The 20,662-nt window shown below is 33.0% G+C and overlaps 1 protein-coding gene across 3 annotated transcripts in view; it reads right to left on the bottom strand.

Annotated features, from left to right (window-relative positions):
- Nucleotides 1–20,662, bottom strand: part of CSMD3 (CUB and Sushi multiple domains 3) — a 569,626-nt gene that overhangs the window by 207,591 nt on the left and 341,373 nt on the right. For all 3 annotated transcript variants that reach the window (XM_015619103.1, XM_015619106.1, XM_015619105.1), the window contains 3 exons: nucleotides 13,691–13,807; nucleotides 6,625–6,840; nucleotides 5,819–6,007 (listed from right to left, as the gene is read on the bottom strand). In XM_015619103.1, coding sequence (XP_015474589.1) covers nucleotides 5,819–6,007; nucleotides 6,625–6,840; nucleotides 13,691–13,807 — 522 coding nt within the window. The remainder of the gene's footprint in view (nucleotides 1–5,818; nucleotides 6,008–6,624; nucleotides 6,841–13,690; nucleotides 13,808–20,662) is intronic.

Consider the following 20,662-nt stretch of genomic DNA (forward strand, 5'->3'; position numbering starts at 1 on the left):
AAAACAATCAAAAGAAAAAACTTCTATAATAAGATAATTATAATAAAAGACTGTTATGCTTTTGGCTATGAATGTGTGTTCATTGCACCTTTCCATAATAAAACAGATTTTAACTGCTTATTATTAGTGTATTTAAATTCTGTAAGCGAGTGAGATATCATTGTGATTGCAAACAAGGAATGAAATGCATATATTTGGGTAACTTAACCATTTGAACCCAATTCTTCAATGAATTGAATGGCAAATAAAATAAAATAAAATAAAATAAAATAAAATATTTTTTTAAATTATAATATTGCAATATTTCTCCCAACTTAACTGATTAGATTCTTGCCATAATTACCAATGAAAATACCATGGTCTACTCCTACAGATCAAAATTCAGACAGAGTGAAATTGTTTTCTTCAATATAATCCTTTAGAATCAAAATACAAGAGCTACATCTAGCAGTTCTGTGTTTTGAAAAGATGGTATCTCTTGGTTAGAAGACTGTATTGAAACAGCTTGACTGGACAAATAAGCAGAAGCATTCCAAAAAGGATTTTATCTTTAAACTACTTTGTACTAGATTGCAGTTACTTCAGAAGCTGTATCTAAATTCAGTGCTCAACGAAGGGTTTCTTATTAAGCCGTTTGTCTTCAGATGTTCTACCTCTTCAACTGAAGGCTGGCAGAAACCAGAAAATAGACTCTTGTCAAAACAAGGCAGCAAAACAGACGATAGCAGAAAAATTCTGAAAGGATTAATTTGTTACTAAAGCTTTCTTTCTGTGAATAGCATGAGTCATAAGGTTATCACAAGTTTTCCAGGCAGTTTTTACATTCTGACAGGTTAAATACAGGGAACCCTATGCTGATGAAAAAAGTGAAAAGAACGTTGTCTTCTTCAAACAGTAAGAATAGTGGGGTTTCCTTTTATTTTTCATTGTTCCAAAATACAAGACTTCCTTTCATATAGAAAAAAAAAATGATTAACAGAAATTTCTTATTATGTACCTGCAATACAGGTATCTACTTCCTAGTTGATGTGAACATCAAAAGATTCATGTGGCTGTTTGTGTATTAAACTTATATCCAATATTCTTTGGCTGTTTTATGACTACATTATTTATCTTATAATGAAAGACAGTATTTCCATATCTGGGAAGATCCTGTATTTATGACCTAAAAATAATTTTACAAAAAGATGATATTTTTAAATCAATAGCCAAATGGCCAATGGCCAAATACAAAAGAAATCTTTCTTAGAAAGAATTGCTTACATTATTAATGTTATTTTTCATAACCGAGCGCTCCAGCTGACAAGAATGGGTAGGAGTCCCCTATACTTTAAATAATATGCTCCTGCATTGCAGTTGATCAAAGGAGGATGAAGAAATAGCATGACAAATGAGCTTCTGCATTAACGTTAACAATGAAAATTGTATTTTAAAACCCCACATTCTATATTAGATTAATTTAAACTACCATGTGCATGATTTTCCTTTAAACTAATTTAATATTCTTATAAAAAACCCCAACGCCAACAAAAGTATCCCAAAACATGAACGACCAAAAAAACCTCCTCAAATAACTCAGGAACTGCTGGAACTGTTGGAACTTAGTAAAAATTTTCACATGGGGAACAGGAACACTTAAAACTTGATGCAAAATCTTAAAATACATAAGAAATATTAAAAAACTTCTTATTACATCTTAATGCTATTATACTAACATATGACGAGACCTCAATGGCTGTGCTTTGCTTTTTTCAGGAATCCTCATACATTACATACTCACACATTACAGAAGAAATATTTAAGGGAATAAATTTACTTCTGATGAACAGAAGAAATTTTAGTATTCAATTGTTCCAAGATGAATCAATGACATTTACAAGTGGATATCGCTATCCTTAAACTCAGAATTCACGCTGCCCAAACATTCCACATATTAAAAGGAATCTCAAAACTATCAAAAGGACATTTTTTGAAGCAAAATATATTAAAAGCAACCTTTATCTTAAATATTTTGTATGCACAGAAATAGATAAAGCTATGCAGATGAAGCAAAATTATAGGCATAAAGAATAGGAGGTGCAGAGGGTGGCGAACAATTCTCTTGTTAATATGAGAACTTACTACAGATGTATTGTGGAACCTTCCCTTCCTTATTTATGAATATCCAGTCAATGCTGAATTAATTTTTTCTCTCATATAATACAACCTTTCAGACATTTTTGAAATATCTGTTATTGGTGTTCTTTGAAAAGCACCTTAACTAAAAGCTTGGCAAAAAAGCCAAATCAGCAAACACCTCGGCAAAAAAATTCTACCAGCAAAAATTCATGTGCATTATCTGAAAAGTATGCACCATGACAGAAATGAATGAGCTTGCCTGTACATAATTTATGTCTTTTTGTCTTTTTTATTTTCAAGGGACATTTTCAAGGGGATTTTCCTTAGAAATCTGTAAGTCCAGAATTAGAGACTGCTTAGGACCTACTTAGAAGAATGAACAAAAAAAAAAGTGAAAGCACAGAAGAAAAAAGTTTTAATGTCAGTGTCTTCCAGTGAAGGTTTAGCAGTCTGGAAAGAAACTGTGTGGCCCTAAGAAAGCCAATTGAAAAGACTTGACATGGCTAGGAGGCTATGAAGACATAGATTATTTTACACAGACATAGAAAAAATTAGGGTCTATAAATTCAGACATGACAGTTATAATGAAATGTAATACAATTTGACTATTGGACAGCCTTAAAATGAATGAAAAAACAGATTGGAAAAGGGCAGGGGAGAGAGAAAAAAAACAAAAACCATAAGAAATCCTAGCATAATAGAGACAACTTTCTACATTTCTCTGAAAAGCAATTCCAAGAAAGAAATATGTGTGCTGAATACAAACACTGCATATTGTTATCACTTGAGTATAGTATAAAAATAAATCATGAAACTAAGGAATGACAGTGTTCTAACAGATCTTTAATCATCTTCATTCCATTATTGATTACAAGAAAAGTTTAATTTTATCAATGTCACTTTTTTTCCCTTTAAAGCAATAATAATTGCTCTTGTTTCTTCCTATCTGTAACACAGTTACAGGAAAATTCTTGTAAGCTATCTATAGAAATGAAAATTATAAAGAGTACTAGGCAAAGACATCTGAACTCCAAACACATCTGAACATTTCAGACACACTACAACTCTATGAAGGCAACTCCATATTCACAAACTTAAGATGATTTCTCTGCTCTGTTTTACAAGCTGGAGACAAACCCCTAGCATACTGAGGAAAATGTTGATTCCCTAGGACCACTCAGAGCTTAGAGTTTACTTTTATAAAAAGTGAAAAGTGATCATGCATTCATATTTACTGTAGGCATTGTTTCAAGAATGTATTGCTTAGAATCAAAAAGCGACCTCTTTTTCACAGTCCATGGAAAAGTTCAAAGCAATAATTTTAAAGATTATGGACCTTTTCTGTCATCATTAGATACACCCATTTATTAACAGCTTGTTCTGTTGACTGTGTTGTAGTCAATTTGCAGTAACTCATATAGACTGTGTTTTAGTTTTGTTACCAACACTGAGTGGATAACACACCAAAGTTTCAGCTACCATCAAACTATTCTTGCTCTGTGAGTGACTACAGACATCTACCCCAAGAAGTGCTGCATCATGTGGTGAACAGAAAAATGGAAAATCTTTGTGCTTTTATTGAAAAATATTATAATAAAAATTGTTGTGAAGTTATACTGAATTGAGATAATACCATCACTCAAGAAATTCAGCCTTAAAATTCAATATTTTTTTTGTTTGTTATTTGAACATTAGTTTTCCATTTAAAAAAATCTAATTTCAAAATTTCATTTCTTAAGACTTCAGTCAAAATTTTTGAAAAAAGATTATCTTTATAGACTGAATAATAACATTAATTAATAAACAAGTATTTATCCATATTCTAAATAAGAAAATGAAAGACATCTTCTAATATTCTGGCAAATTATTTGGTTTAGAATTGATTATGATTGACTACTCTGTTTCAAAACCCAGCACATTGGTCTTTGTTGTACACAGACAGAGATGCTTGGCGTTCCACCAAACTTCTACTTTACCTGTCTTCCTTGCATTCTATTCTTGTGTTGACAAGCTGAACACAAATACTTTGACCAGTGGTTACTTCCCAGTTGATGTTGTGTGTATGTGAAAGTGCACATTATATCAGAAGCATTGTCTCATTAAGCATTTTGACAAAAAACACCAAACATGAGCAACAGTAACAAAACATATATTTTGAGCCCAATATAAGTGGTCAACAGGAATTTCTACTCTTGTCTAGTTTGAATTTCATTATTATAACATATAATTTAAGCACAATATTGACAAAGGATACTTATTGAGGGAAAATTGCTAATTAAGCCATTCTAATTGAGACTATTTTTTTTCCAGAAGTAAGGAGAAAACATGTTGACTATGAAGTAATTTATTCCTTGTGTTACAGCTCTTCTCCTTTCCCCCAACAAACAAACATAAACATTATTTTTCTAGGTCATGAAAGATATATAGCAAATTTTTTTTCATTTATGCTGCTGTGGAAGTTTCTTTTTGCTGGTAATTTACCAGTTCATTTTATATTAACACTTCCTGAAATTTATTACTGAAATTTAACCTGTCTTCTTGAGTGTGCACACAGTCGTTATTATTCTTATGGTTAAAAATTCATCAACCCCAACACATAAAGAACTTTTATTCATCCATTTCTTTGATTCAGCTTCTAAATCATCTCTTCTATAGGTACATATATAAATGTGGTTAATGCATAAGTTAAATTCATAATTTTCCTCGTACTGAGGTAAGCATAGGAGTGGTTTGGACCTAAAAGTGTTGATACAGTAACTGACAACAAAAAGAGGAAACACATAATCCATCCATAGGTACTATGCAATCAACATCTGAAAGACATTTACATTTTGCTAACATATAATTTGGTATGAAAAAATAAAATATGTTAGATGTACACTGATACAGATGTTTTCATATATAAACTTTTCCATATAGTATATACTCTTTAATAAATTTCAACAATATATACTCTTAAATAAAAAATAATGCAGACACTTAACTATCCTACTTTTTAGAGATTTTACTGCTTTAACAGTTCTCAACAGGATTGAAAACCATATAATTTAGGAAGAATTCTTCTCAATTAACATTCTTTAGCCACTTAAAAGCAAAATTTCTAGTCAAAGCTACACAAATAAGCTACCTTTACAGTGAGTGAAGAGTGTTGGGTAGGAATCACCAGAAAGTGTTTCTTCTCAATTATCTTAGCTATCATTTAAAAAACAGAATAACTGTTCTAAGGATATTCTGAGCCCATGGTTTTTACATAGCATGTCCAGGTTGACTTTACTCCTATAAATAGACCTAGTTTTTTGAAATAAATCTGGTCTAAGCATTCTAACTATAATTTTATAATACAGGTATCACTTGGAATCTTGCATTGACAAAAAATAAAAAAAAATTCAGTTACCTGACATCTGAACTGCTAAATGCTGATTTAAATTTATACCCAGTTTTCCAAACCTATTAATCCAAATAAGAAGAGTAAGCATTGTGCCTTCAATTTTAATTGCTTTCAAGTATGGACTAAGAAGACCATTTATAATTATAATATTAAATATAATAAAAAAAGGTTGAAAAAATTGACTAAGGAAATGAGGAGAATATGATAGTACATTAAAAAGAGGAGTATTACTATGCTTTTCCATGCTCAAAATCTGCAAGTCCATGGACAATGACTACACATACAAGCAAATGAAAGCAGCTGACCACGTACCCACACACCTTGGCAGAGGTGCACTCCATACTCGTCGTCCACCACCAAGACAAATAACCTCTGAAGCTCCTTCTAAACGATATCCAGAGGAACAGGAGAATGTCAGAATATCTCCAACACCAAAATTAAACCCTATTCTGTTACCAAATTGTGGGATCCCAGGATCTTCACAAGGTTCAAGATTATACTCTGCAAACAAGAGCAAGTCAGGTTGTATGAGAACATGTTCTCTACCACTCATATATGTAATCTTGCAGTCTAGTAATTACTGTTTATTTCCACCTGAATATCAATACAGGCATCAGATTTTAAACCAATTTTTTGTGCAACTGTTAAATTGATAATTTGATTATGTTGAAAAGTGAGGCAAATTAAAACATTCACTATCTTTTGAAGATGTATGACATAACTTGTTTTATCATTCTTGTAAGAGCATAATTAACTCCAGTAAATAATATATCCTTTAAAAATGGTACAACAAAACCTAAATAGTTGACACTTCAGCTCATCTGAAATTTCAGTAACTGAAATTAGACTAGTTATGTTTCCTCCCCTCACTTGATAATGTGTCTTACAGTTTACTGCCATTTATTGATCATGTAGCACAAATATGTCCTTTGCCCCTATAGAGGCATAGAGGTTCACTTGATTTAAAATTATTTTGCTTAGGTAAAAAATTATATAATTTTTTCAGTCTATATATTCATTAAAATAATTTAAATTCTTTTTTTCTTTATATATCATACAGAAAAAAATCCCAAAATAGCAACTTTTTCAGAAGCCAGATAATACAGGAATTTACTTACCAGAGAAAGAAATATTAAATCCTTCATATGATATTGAAAAATCTGAAATAAACCGCAACTGAGCTCTGAAATTTCCATAGAGACCAGCATTGATCGGTGAAGGAAGCTCTGAGCCAGTCAGACGTGCCAATGGCTGTGTGAAACTGCCATTCTCTGTTATCAGCAAGTAGTCATGATGATCCTCCAAATGAAATGTGTAGAAGGTGAATTGCACACCTATTAGAAAAAGTAGAATTAGATTTACATATCGACCTATTAACATCCATGTAAGTAAGCCAAGGTTAAAATTCATGCATTGCATTATGACTCATCATTTGGAATATGAAGATAATCCATTTTTTCTAAAAATTGGTATCTGTCCTGGTTTTGGAATTAAAATGTGTTTGCAGCAGGTTTTATTTTGACACCATCTTTAACTTTGCCTTTAGCTTCAAAATTTCGACATCTGATTTATAGAATTTAAAGATATATGTTTCCATTTTTGTGTAAAATCCAGTGATGCGCTATGTATATTCAAAACTCCTAACAGTTAGTGGCAGAATGAAAAAAATAAACCTTATTTCTTACAATCACCAGTATCCTTGAATAGAACCAGTGAAAGGAAGGATTATAAAATATGTGATATTAAATTTTAATGGTACATACAGTAGCAGCACCAATTCCCCCCCAAAAATGGGAAGTGTCTTAATAAGATGTGTCACATATCAATAGTATAATGTTTTTGCCAGTCATCATATATAAATCACACATCTAGAAAGGAAGATATCTCCTAGAACACAATAGCAATAAAAACACTTAAAGATCAAGACAATTAAATCACTTCTGCATTTTTAACTAAGGGTTAGAGTGTGATCTTTTGGTAGAATGTACAGAAAAGCCAAGAAAAATAAAGAGAAGAATCCATTAGCTATCTTAAGTGATTATGGATAGTTCTAGTGTAATACCATTTTCAGTTTAATCATGTAAATTATAAACCAATAATTCATTCTCTACAAATATATCTGATGATGTAATACTTAGGATGATCCATTCATATGATTGCAGATTAACATAGCAGATGAAGATTAATGAACTTCGGGTACTTCCATGGCCAACAGATTTTGAATAGTAAACATAACTTAATCAGAAAGGAAAGAAATAGTTCCTACAGGCTCAACACTGCACCACTCGCCCTACTCCTGCCACCATGCCACCACCAGCCCCAGATTTCCCAAACATGGCAATAAAATCCAATCTAGATATACTCTGCTAGACTCAGCTGTCTAAATACAAAAATATTGTACCCCTTTAGGTGTTGTAAGTTACATTTTCTAGAACTCAAATGCATCTTTAGAAGCTCTCAGTACAATTACCTGTTACTGGGTTTTGTTTTGGGGTTTTTTGTTGGTTTTTTGTTTGTTTGATTTTGGTTTGGTTTATTTTTTGTTGGTTCTTTTTTTTCATAATATTCCTGAGGTTGTCTGAATAGCATTAAACATTTATATGAATGCAACACAATCACACCTAAGAAATACAGCTTGTATGGGTATCTGGAATGCAAGGACACTAGGTTTACAAACCTGGTAAAGGTTGCTTCAGTACAAGAAGCAAAGACAGGAGATGAGAGAAGTAATGAATGGTGTACACATACATGCATAAACTTTAATGAGCAGGATTAACTGGAGGTACTAACAATGACCAGAATTCTTATGTTTCTGTCTGATGGTAAATTAGATGTATTACTGTAATCTTAAAGCAGTTAAATCTTAGTAATTGATGATAATGGGGGAAAGAATTTTATCGTGGGCCTCATGAAAATTATAAATTTACCATAGAGTACTTGAGAGAATTTATAAAATGTGAGCGAAATAGAAGATATGAGTGAAAAAAGGGTGGGAAAAGAGAGATGGCTAAGGCTCTCTAATCCCTGCACCTAACAAGTGCAACCTGTTCTCTATTATTTTAAAACTCTACTCCTGACTAGCATTCAAATGTGTCTTCTGTCCAAAGAGTAAGCACATGGATGACCACTAGTGAACACTGGTATGGACTGTCTGGGGAGCAGCATGACATCATGGGACAACTGGAAAAAGGGCCATTGGTCACAAACCAGGCAGAACCTAGTTTGAGTAGAATCTGGAGTCCAGCTCCTGGGTCAGAATATGGAAGGTTGGGGGAGCACACGCATGTGCATGTGCGAGTGTCACTTCTAACAGACTCCTTTTCCCCTCAGTCTGGATGGAGAAATAGGATTTGCTTGCCTGTGGTGTTCATGTCTGTTCCACTGCTGCTGGTGTTTCTATGTGGGCCAATAAGACACTTGCCTCTATCCTTGTTAATCTGTGTGACCAGCCATGTACAGTGGCATCTTTGGAACACATGCTTAGTCTTGCCAACAACTGGACATACAGATGAGAGCAATCAGAGGTCTTGGATCTTGGAGACCTCTATCTTTTACTTCCCTTTAAAGAGACTGGAGAATCATTCAGCTTTTTCAAGCAGATACCTCCTTCCCTTCTTAAAACTCCACACACATCACATACTCCCTCTGGATCCAGAAAAACATATTACTTAGTAACACTGATACAGAAATTACTGGATGAGATTTGATTTTATTTTATACTTATGGTAAAAAAAAAATCCAAAAGATTTATTCTGGCTTTTAAAAATTCTTAATTTACTAATTACATAAGCAAAGGAATTCATCTATTTTGATCATCCTTTTTATTCTCCTAGCTTGTGTGAACATAAATTGGCAAAAATAACACAAAGAATTCTGTAATTGAGATTGGGCTGCATATCTTTTGAATTAATGTATATAAATTTAGTTTGGAATTAATAAATCCTCAAATGTCTGGGTTTTTTTTTTTAACTTTGTTCATACAGGATGTAGTGTTGATTTCACATGAAAAGAGCTCTTTAAAAAACCCATGTAATATATATACAAAAGAAGACCAAAATTCAGCTCATATTAGTTGCATTTACTGAACTCCAAATTAATTTTGGCCCTTTTTATGCATGCATGTGTACTGAAACAACAAAATCAGAAATGCCAAAGAAAATTTTATGGTAGTAACCCAAAATAATGAAATTCCTGTGAATCACAGTTGAGCTTCACTGAGTATTGTTCAAACATCAGAGTCAAGGCTTAACTCAAGGGAATGTTTCAATCAATTTTCCAGATTGCCATGACATTTCTCAGCAAAACCCCAAGGTATATTACAGCAGTAGCTGTACAATTTGGTTTTCTTCAGAAAATATTCTAATCACATTAATATATGCTGTGTGACAGATTGTGTCTTCTCTGGGGAAGAATTGTAAAAGATATGTTCAGGTAGATTCCTTCTCATTCTGCCTCACATGCACCTTTCTTTATAAGGAGAGTTTTTAAAAATCTGAAATGAAGATAGGAAGATATAACACTGTAAAATGTTGATTCTCCATATTACAGTCCAGACTATTGGGGGATGGGTTAATTAACTATCTCATAATAGATCTTTTAAAACATACCACTGTTGTATCACTCCATAAATTTCATTTCATCGTGTATTTAAATTGCATTCTAATCACAGATGAAATGCAATAATTATTGTCAACAGGTGTTTCCTTTTCTCTTCATAATAGTAATTAACAGACATACTAACTATATTTAAAATAAATGTTCAATTCTCTAGTTAATAATTTTTTTTAAAGATGAAAGAAAGTTACAGCAAGTTGTAAAGGATACTCAAGAATTATAATGCTGGTCCACAAGAATACAAATGGAAAATTAATTCTAAAACATTAGATACACTAGAAGAGTAAAATTAAAAACATATATTACAATATTGTTCTTTAAAACAGTATATACAAACACAGAAACTGGTTTTCCTAGCAATTCAACGTATAACATATATCATATGACATAAAATATACATCATAACTAAATCTCTGCATTTAATTACCTGTTATTATGTAATAGTAGTGTGAAGTTTTAACATAAACATGTGTGTATATGAAAGTACTGCTCAGAATTCTGGAGCTACAAGTTGTTTACTTTTTCTTGGCAGTCTGACACAAAATTACAGAACTTCGTAGGAAAAAAACCCAAAATAGTCTAAAGTAAAAATCATCTCACTAATTACTGGCCAGTAGAAGATACTCCTTGAGTTTCTGATGTTTAAATTATACTAGCCATGAAATAGAGCAGAAAATGAGATATCCAGAACAAAGTTTATTTTTCCCTCTCATTAAAATAACCCATTTAAGTGTATGGGATTAATTTTTCTAAATGATAACTACATAAACCTTAGTCACTCAGTCTCCCCACAGACAATTCATCTAGGGACTGTATTAACCCGCTGGACATTACATGATAGAGATAAACAGGTGCCTTCAGAGGATAGTTCATTCTATCTGCTTTAGATACCCTTTCAGGGTGAAATGACTCATATCCTGAAGATACATGCATTTTTCCATTAAATACAGAAGTGTCCTAATTGACTAGCTCACTGTGACATAGAACTTAACTGTCAGAAATTTAAATTAAGTAAGCCTGTGACTTATTATCATAAAAGGACAGCTATCTTCCTCATGCAGTACAACAGGAAGAGCTTAAAGAATTAATAGCCTTTTGCCAACAAGTACAAAGTATGAGGATTTCACACACTATTTCCTACTCAGAGCAAATACCCACTCTACAATTTTTTCCAGCAGCTCTTTAAGCAGCATGAATCAAAATGTCAAGTTGTGAACCAAGTCATATTGTGACATTGCGCTCATACTTAATAACATTTCCATACAATAATATAAAACTTAGACAATCATAGGTCATTTAGATTGGAAAAGACCTCTAAGACCACTAATCCAGTACTGCCAAGTCTACCACTAAACCATGTCCTTAAGTGCCTTATCAACATGTTTTTTAAATAGCTCCATAGATGATACTTCCCTGGGCAGAATGTTTCAATGACTGATAGCTCCTTCCACAAAGAAATTTTCTCCTCATGTCCAGTGTTTGGACATGTCCCAGCACCTCAATGTCTTTCTTGTGCTGAGGGGCCCAGAACTGGACACAGGACCACCAGTGCTGAGTACAGAGACACAATCACTGCCCAGGTCCTGCTGGCCACACCAACTCTGATCCAGGCCAGGATGCCATTAACCTTCTTGGCCACCTGGGCTCACTACTGGATCATGTTCAACAGCTGTCAACCAGCACCCTCAGGTCTTTTTCCACTGAGCAGCTTTCCAGCGACTATGCTCCAAGACTTTAACATTGCATGACATTGAATCAAACAAGAATGTGAATCTATAAATATGTGTGCATACATGCATGAGTATATATGTGCTTATAAATATCCATATTTTTACTATTGTCTTCCCTTGTATATTTTATTTCTGCAAATTTGTTTTCTCAATGGCCTTACATAAAACATTATAAATAATTGTTTTAAATACAATAAATTGAAAATTTCAGCTTTTATTTGCCCCAACTTTTAAGTACTTCTCTAGCTGAGGTTTTAAGAAAAAAGATAAATCAGAAAAAACTACATAATTTTCTAAAAATTTATAAAAAAACCCAAAAAAACAGAAACCAACCAAAACTTCCCAAGTACCTTTCTTCATAATCCCATTTTTAATTTAAGAGAAATGAAAGTGTTAATAAAATGTCTTTCAAGAATCCTGAAAAATGTAGCCTAATCTGACCTCGTATTTTCTGTAGAATTTGCATGTATTACATGAAATACATGTAGAATTCTGTCATGTATTACTCCAAGAAGATAAACTATTATCCATCTCCAGTACTTGCCTTCAATTCTCAGATTATAAAGCTTGTGCTGTTATCCAATGACTTCTCACACAGAGTGCAAGATAAATGACTATAGGTCTAACAGTTTCTTTACACTTTCTATTAGTCTTTCTTGCTTATCAAGAACAAAAGATACACAGTCCCTTATATTCCCACAACCCTAAAAGCCATGCATCATACCTAGAGGTAACAAAGGCAAATGTAGTATGAGATGTAGCATCAGTAAATTCAGGAGGCTTTTTCACTGTGGATATTTAGAATCAAATTACATTGACACGAAGGCATCACTTGGTAATAAGAGAGACTATGGAACAGCTGGAGCAATAATTTTGAGAGATACACTTTGCCACTTTAATGCTTTAAGGAGTTTTAAATGGGACAACTAGTCAGAGTGATTTGACATCTAGATGAGAAACTATCACACTATTTGTACAAAATTGAATAAGGGGATCACACATCAGCACAATTCTCTGTATCTTAAGTCTTATTTTTATGTTATCAATAACTCTTTCTTAGAAGAATACATCATCAGCATACTTTGTCACATTTTTCATGCCCTCAGAGAGAACATTGATGAAATTCAGAATTGAACTTGTCTTCCTTCTTCTCCCTTTCATTCCTCTTTCTGTATTCTTTCCTGTGTTACAATGTAATTCTCCTTTTTGTGTTCTTACCAGCTAACTCTCTTGTATTCAATTTCTCTTATGACATTTATCTCTGTCTCCTTCCCTTAACATTAAATCTTATACCTCTCTAGCTCCTTCCACCCATAGCACAAGAGTACTATGCAGTCACTCCCACATTTAATACAGAATACCAACAAAAACCTATAAGTAGGTTTAGATCAATCTCATCTAGTCCCAAAAACCTTTCATTTGAAAGCAACTAGAACACATTATTTCCAGGAAACTTTGCTACCTGGAAATACCAGCTTCCATTTGTATCCTAAGCATTATTTAACCTCTCAGAGAAGAGTTAAAATCAGTATTACATCTTTTTTCTTAAGTCTACCTCCAAGAAATAACCACCTCTTCCTTAAAAGCCTTCTGTACTTCAGCTTCTGTGATCAGTCATATAATTCTTTCTCACTGATTTTTCATTCTGTGGGAAGTATAAGGGTCTAGTGCACTTCTGGAATTCTAGGAGATACTACAAGAAAATTAAACAACCCCAAAAATCAGCAATGCCAATCCAAGTGCTTTGGTGCTAGCCTAGGTCTACTAGAACAGAGAATACTGGACTTATATATTAAAAAGAAAAACAAAAAAGTGGAAAAAGAGAAAAAGATTTATTTACCTTTTCCATGGGTAACATCCACAGTCCATGTGCAATTCAGTGAATTTGGATATAGGTCAGGATAACCTGGGGATAAAATTGTTCCACTAGGTCCTCTAACATCTCCACCACATAAAGCTAGAAACAAAGAAAATTATAACAATAACAATAATATAAAGAATAGAAAATGTACAGATAAGAGAAAATGTAAGAAAATGTAAGAAAACAAACCTAAAAATTCTGCCTCTAAAATTACTTAAAAGTAGTTACTTAAATGACTTAGCAATTTCAGATATGACTACAGGCTATTTTTCTACAATAGAAAAAGAAATGCAATGTATGATTAATTAATTTGTGTTCAATATGCATAAGAAAATCAAAATCTAATTTCATTAGCTGTTTTTTTCAGGTTTTCTGGAGACTCTGTGAAAGTCATCAAGTTCAGCAGAGAGATGAAGGCAGATGATGCAGAGCCAAACAATATCACTTAAGCAGAAGCTAAGGTTGGAGAATTAAAATGGTGGATCTTGGCAATTGAAGAATTATTTACTTAAAATATTTGTGCAGGGAAGGTTAACATGGTTTTGTGAATAGAATTAGAGTTATTGGTTATGTGTTTATGATGTTGGTGCTAATGACAAGTTCCAGTATAAAAATAAACATTTCTATAGGTTCATTAGCAACTTTATAAAAGTAATCAGTAATTGAGCAATACAAAACTAAATTACATCTGGAATTAATGCAAAATACAAAAATTTAGTCATTTCAACACTTGCAAATATATAGAGCTCAATGATTTTCTATTTCAGGGTTTTTGAAATACAACATCAATCAAATAATTTTTAGTAAGGAAAAGACTTGCATTTTAGAATTATCATATATCAATAACAGTTACTAAAATTCAGTACCAAGTTATTACATCATAGTTCTCTGAATATAGACTATCTCAGAAGAGCATACATTATAAAACAAATGAATAGTTCTATTGTTTTACCCTCAAGGTTAAAAGCATATATTCCTTTCACTTTCCTTAGGCTAAATACATGCATTACCAAAATTATTTTGCGGAAATATTTTAGAATAAAAACAGTGAACTACTGTCACCAGTTTCAGGTCAAATAATGTAGACTGTCTTAGTAAAGTTGATTGCAGCTCTTCATAAGAGCAGTCCTTCCAAAGTAACTGACACAAATTCTCCTTTTATCTTTAGGAGATGTTAAAGGTCTTCTAAGACACTTTTGGAGAGATGTAAATGGCAGCTACTTGTCTCAAAGTCCAGCTGATACAAATATTGAACCCTTTTCTTGTTCTATAAGCAGTCCTATTCCTTGCTCATGTTCTATAAGCAGTCCTATTCCTTGCTCATGTCAGTGCTTCCCACCCTGCTGCCACAGCAATGAGGGTGAGGGAAGGAACCTATCAAAGGCTGAAGGAGCAACGCTTCATTCTAGGAGATGTGGCCCCACCTGCACTGGCTGGTTTAACCTGCTCCTACCCCTCCTGTAACATCAGGAGCAACTCCTAACACAGTGCTCAACAGTGTGACTCGTAAAGGGGGGAGAAGTTTGGCCTTTCAGTATGTGCTCAAACATCTACACACTACAGGAGAAAGGTGCTGTGAGTAATTTGCTGCACCATGCTGTTTCTTCTGCTATGTTTTGATATTTATGCTGCTTATGGAAATTTCTGCTATACATTGATGAAGTAAATGGTGGAAGTTATACCCATTATGCCTTTGCTATTAATGTTATATATTTGAGAATGAATATAAGGACATGTCATAATTTTCTGTTTGTAGCTGTAAATTCATAAGTGATTTGAGGACACAGCAGATAGGGAATCAAGAGAATATCCAGAATGTACCTTCATTCTCACCCTGTACCTAAGCAGACACTTGTGTCAATGAAATATATGCATTTTCCAGACATTTCAGTAGCACTGTGGAAAGTTTTCACAAAGATCAATTATTTTTCATAATGAGGTTATGGCACTGCATACCATCACTGCATTCAGGGCACTAAGTATACATTTAAAAACACTTTTTTATGAATTAGAGATGGAATTTCATTCTAGGATGAAGACTGCCCTATCTTGCCTAGCTAAAATTTGTTTTATCATTCTAACTAACTACATTTCTGTTTTACACATGCCTACTTGTCTGGATAACCTCATGATTGCTTTGTATGTGCTATTTCTCCTGCCAACTTTCTAGCCTTTGTTGGCCTAGTTGTAAAATGGAAATTTGCAAATCCAGTACCACAGGCTGAAATAAGACATTCTAGGACCACATTTGCCCAATCTCTTCATTGTTGCCACAGGCAAATAACCTCCTTCCATATTAATTTTCCTCCTCACTTCGCTGATGAAGAGACAGTAAAGGCAAATACTGCCACCTTATCATCTGATCCTGCTATATTTAGACATTAGCAAAATACAGCCAGGGCTGTGACAGCATGCTGTTGGAGCTCCTGATGGTAACTATCTACTTCATCCATTAAATAAAAAAATACAGTCAGTTTTTATAATCATTGGATATAGACCAAACAAATAATACATTTTACATAGGGTGTTTGGAAAACCTTTCAGGAATGCAAATAGTGACAAAACATCTATGGCATGCCATCAGGCCTTCAGTGTAACTCTGTGAAGGCTAGCAGATGGCAGAAAAAGGCATCAAGGGAGCAGCCTTTTGGAAAATAAAGCCAAGCTGACAAATCTGAAATAGTAGATGTGCAACTGGCCCTGATAAGATGGCTAACAGCCCAAGCATGTAATATCACTACTAGGATCTGATTGTTTTTCAGAGTGCAAAGGAAAACGGGAGCGCATAAAAATAAGAACAGCAAAGGATAAACATACACATTACCAAATTCTGCCTTTCACTTTATCTGATTATACAGAGATGGAAGCTAGGAAAGAGTAAAAGTAGAATGAGTACTTAAGGAAATAACTACAGCACTACTTTTGATTTCAATGTGGAAAATGGAACACTATTTTAACACACCAATTAAAAATTTATTTTTTTAATGCAATCAGAGTAGTTGAATCAAGACATGCCTGCATTACTGTCTTCCAAATAGTGAGAATTAAAATAAAAAGAAAATTAAAAAAAAAAAAAACAACAAAATACAAAACAACAACAAGAATAGAAGAACAAAAACTAATGAGAATAAAATATAAAAGTGACTGTATATATAGGTGCCTGGAAGTATACACTGTAGTGATCAGAAATGATGTAACAATTTAAAAAGTAAGTTTTGGAATGAAGATTCTAATTTCATAATGGACTTTGGTTCACATGTTCAACTGAAATAAATTCTTAGACTATTGGGTTGATTACTTACGCTTTCTTTTGTTGCAGCTGCATTCATTTTGTTCAGTAACATGATGAATCACAAAAAAAGTGGCAGCAAGCTAGCCTAACTTAGAAAATGGTCCATTATGTATTTTGAAAATAATTTTTGGCCCAAACAATTTCAGAACTTTTGGTCAGGCTACTCATTTCTCAGTGGGAGACATGCAGGCAATGCTTCATCCATAAAATACATGAATAATTGTAATAAAAATATTTGACTTCTGTCATTCATAGCAAAGTTCCACTTCAGACCATATTTCATGCTACTATAAAACTGTTATAGGAAATCAATCTTGCAATACTAGAAGTAGCCTTATAATTTCCAGGCTAAATTTATTCATAGTCTATTTTTACCCATTTGATCTTCTCCTAAACTGTCATTATGTTCTGTTTCCTCTTGGGGTCTCACATGGGAAGGCTGGCAAGCCCTGTAAGAATCTATGATTTTGGATCAGTAATGAGACATGTTTTTTTTAATCTACTTCAATAAGATATGTTTTCCATCTCCACAACCTCTGCATTAACAACTGCAAGTAATTAGCTGTCTTGTCACAGCAGCCATGCTACAGAAACATATTTCTAGCACACTTCACATTAGATTATGACATGTTTTATTCATATTTGTTTGTTTGTTTTTTCTATTTTATTCTCACATGCCCTCTGTTCTGGTTTTAACATGTTTATATTTTACTGTAGAAATCAGTTTGTATATTCTCTTCCTGCACAGGGTCATTCTGTATAGACCGCTTAACATTTATTCACAGAAAACCCTCTTAAATTTTGCTTTTTATACCATGCAGGAAAACTCAACGACCATGAATTATGTTTGCTGTCATCTGAGGTCTACAAATACAATTTACTATCTATTTAAAACTAGTTTGTTTTGATGTGACACGAGTCTGTCTCAGAGTTATGCAGAGTGTAGTGAGATGAAATGTCAAGAAATCTGGATATGAGAGGAAGGGGGTCCCTGACAGAGACAGAAATATTATATTTTATGACTTAAACATTTTTATGAAGGACTTTTAACACTATTACAAAAGCTACAGAGAAGATCACCTCACCCTTAATGGGGCTCTAAGAGGCCCCCTAATGAAGATAACACCTCAACATAGAGTTAGAGATAACATTTCAACATAGAGTGTTGACTAGTTATTCACTTTAAAAAAACCCCAAGTAGTTGGATTGGAGATGGTAGTATCTGTGGAATTAGCATTTTTCACATCTTCAAATGGTATCATTTATGACTTTCTTATGTAAAGAAATTTCAAGAGACTAGCCATAGATCACCAACCACAACTCAGACACTAACATAAAATGATGGATCTCAATTTTCTCAGGAAAGATAAAATATTCTTAAGAAAAATAAAAGCTTTAGGAAAAAATCTCCAACTTTTTTCCGTAAGTCCAGTTTGTTGTAAGTATACATAATTGAAAACTACTTAGTTTTCAGGGGTAATGGGAGGAGAAAACACACAATTATAATTGATTGGTAATAACAATTAGCTTTAGATTTCAAGCATCATCAAAGACTAATAACATATGCTAGTTTAAAAAGAACTGCTGAGGAAAAAAAAAAAAGAAAAATCTATTTATATGGAAATATGTTTGTGTATATATAAGTCTAAATACAAATATATATGTGCACAAACACACAGAGGCCTCATTACATTCATTTGTTTAATTGACTCTAACTTCCAACTAAAAATGTAATTCTGAGATGATTTTCATTTATTGTGCAATTGGGTAATAAAAGTGGCGTATAAAATAGATTTTAAAATTATTGAAACAGTGAATTAGAGTTTGAATCTTATGTACTGTGCTTCATAGACCAAGAAACTTCAGCATTTTTCTTCCCTAATTATAGAAAACGTAATGTATCTTAAAATGGGATGTAGTTCAGTAGGGGTAAATAAATAAGGATATGGATATCAAATTAACATACTCAGCTTCAAGTAAGAAACCTTGGATTTGAGTTATATTACACAAGAGATTAATTTAATATAAACTAGTGTAGCCTAGATTACTCACAATATAAACTTGCATTTTGACCTTCTCATTTAAATCTAAAATAGACCAGACATGCTCTCCATTTCCAATTCTGCCCTCTACTACACTGAGTATTTGAAGCAGGTTTTTTAACAGCTGTGTTTTAATGGAATTATTATTTTTATTTTAGAGATGTCAACAGAAAGAACATAACACTTCTGTATTATTCCCTGAATACCTTCCTCATGTACTGCATATTTGCAGTCAATGTCATATTTGCTAATTCATTTGGACATCTAGTGGTTTCCAATATAAACATTAAAGGGTTTTTATCTTGCTTGAATTATTTTCATTCTATTTATTAATTTTCTTAAGTAAATGAAGATCAAGGAGAATGGCAATATTTATTTTTAATTCAAATAATGAATAAGAATTATCTATTAGCATTCAATTTCATGTTATGATGAAGGGAATAAAAAGCACTTTACACACTTAAGTAGATATCTAACTTTTACATTCATTTTCCTGTAATTTTTGATGCAATTACTACAATAATTCATATACTGGGTAGAAAAGAGTTCCTCACATATATTCAAAGCTTAAAAGCAAAATTCTCTTATAGTATTCATATAGGAAGGACATTATAAGATATAATTTGGTCTTTTTAGTTAAGCACTGGGTGGTGATTACTGCTAAATTCAGGCTTTCCAGATACATAGGTAAAAAGTGAATAATATGCAGTTAGTAGATGGGAGTGGGATAGATGCAAGCAGTGTTTTCTCAGGAAGTTCATAATCCTCTATTTTACTCTTTTTATGTGATGTTTATCTGTGCAATGTCAAACACATCATGAAAAATTTAGTTTACAGTCCTTCAGAGAACAGAATTACAGTCAACACCATGTTCTACTGAGGAGGAACTTGCTTTAAGAAGTCTAAAATTTTTCCTTTTGTAGTCACTTCTCCAAGCCACACCCACTCATGCGTTGCCCTGACCTAGCTGCACAATTACCATGGTCTGTCTCCACATCACTACACGATGTAATTATAAAAAAGGAGATGCAATTATCAAAAAGAACAATCAAAAGAGAACTCGTCTCCTCAGAAACCATCAGATTCACGTTCTGAATGCACAGTAATAGTGACTGATGTGTTTATTAGTGGTATGATTAATACAAATCCATACTTATAGTTTATGCAAGCAACAGCCCATTTAGCAAATGCCTTTGCCTGGGGTGCAAGGACTCTTGATTGTTTTAAAAACATTCCACCAGAGAAGAACTTCACCAATGAAATTAAAATTGCATCAACCATAAACTGATTAAGTTTAGCAGAATAAATGTACTCAATCCTACCTTTACAACATATTTATTGAATGGACCTTTGCCAGTTAGCAATGAGCTCTGGAGAAAAAGAAACTTCATATACCTAATGAATTGCATGCTAGTTCAGCATCTTTAGGAAGAAATTGATCACAATATATAAGTTTATTTCACAAAAGAGCACAGTATTCATAGGGAGTGTGCTTATACTGTACGTTTTACACATTAACCATCTAGTGCCTATCACCATTAGAAAACACATCTTAGTTTTGTCATCTGTTCAACAAAATGTATTCCCCTATGGCTACAAACTGTGGGAGCCCTGCAA

The sequence above is a fragment of the Parus major genome, chromosome 2 (assembly GCF_001522545.3).
Source record: "Parus major isolate Abel chromosome 2, Parus_major1.1, whole genome shotgun sequence".
Lineage (NCBI taxonomy): Eukaryota > Metazoa > Chordata > Aves > Passeriformes > Paridae > Parus > Parus major.